The following is an 831-nucleotide window of genomic DNA, read 5'->3' as shown; positions in this document are numbered from 1 at the left end:
AATCCCTCGTTTGGGCCTGGGTTCGGCGAGTTCGATGTCGTCGAGCTCCACCGAGGGCGTGTTCTCGAGGTCATCCAGACCAAAGATGTCCTTCGCGAAGGGGATGATCTTCGGCAATTCGACACCGGTACGCGAATGTTCGACGTTGCCGTTCTGATTGAGCTCGTACTGCACGCCCTTCTCGCCCCAGCCGTTCCACTTCAGGCGCTCCCACACATCACGCTTCTCCATCTTCTCAGGAAGTGCACGAACAGAGATTGCGCTTCGAATTGAGCCGAGAGCGAATGCCAATTGCTCAGATGAGATCGTTTTTTTGTCCCTTGTCGACACAAATGAATCAGCTGACGTGGCGTCGGGTGAAATAGCAGAAAATCAGCGATTGGGTCGGAAAATTTGAGGAAGAAACTGCAAAGGAAATAAGTAATTTCTTTTTCATAGATTTGCCTGGGTCGACAAGCGTGAAAAATTGTGGCCTCGACCTCTCGTGTGGGGAAACGGGTGCTCTTTCTTTTTTTGTGAAGGAGCAGGTTGAAGATTAGATCCGAGTATCACCTGCAGACCTCAGGTCCTTCTAATCGAACGTCTGGCATTTATTTATTTATTTATTTGTAATATAAATCCGACATCAACTCGCTACCTCGCGCCAAGATGTTCAAGCGGCGTGACAAGAAGTCGGGGAGCGACTCGCTCGACAAGGACAAGATGGAGAAAGAGAAGAAGAAGCTCATGAAGAAGGAGGCCAAGGAAGCGAAGAGCAAAGCCGCTCCAACCTCGTCTCCGTCGTCATCCACAACTGCTTCGCCAACCAAGCCCGCCGCCTCGCCCACGCCC

General features: G+C 51.3%; 1 protein-coding gene across 1 annotated transcript in view; it reads right to left on the bottom strand.

Annotated features, from left to right (window-relative positions):
- ACA1_257800 (FAD linked oxidase, Cterminal domain containing protein) overlaps nt 1–231 on the bottom strand; it is a gene marked incomplete at both ends in the record, with an annotated part of 1,171 nt that extends 940 nt beyond the window's left edge. Inside the window, one exon of the mRNA XM_004333524.1 lies at nt 52–231. Coding sequence (XP_004333572.1) covers nt 52–231 — 180 coding nt within the window. The remainder of the gene's footprint in view (nt 1–51) is intronic.
- Nucleotides 232–831: the final 600 nt, after the last annotated feature.

Source organism: Acanthamoeba castellanii (assembly GCF_000313135.1).
Source record: "Acanthamoeba castellanii str. Neff unplaced genomic scaffold scf7180000084769, whole genome shotgun sequence".
Classification (NCBI taxonomy): Eukaryota; Discosea; order Longamoebia; family Acanthamoebidae; genus Acanthamoeba; species Acanthamoeba castellanii.
The sequence above is the reverse complement of the archived record's forward strand: the minus strand, read 5'-3'. Positions and strand labels throughout refer to the sequence as shown.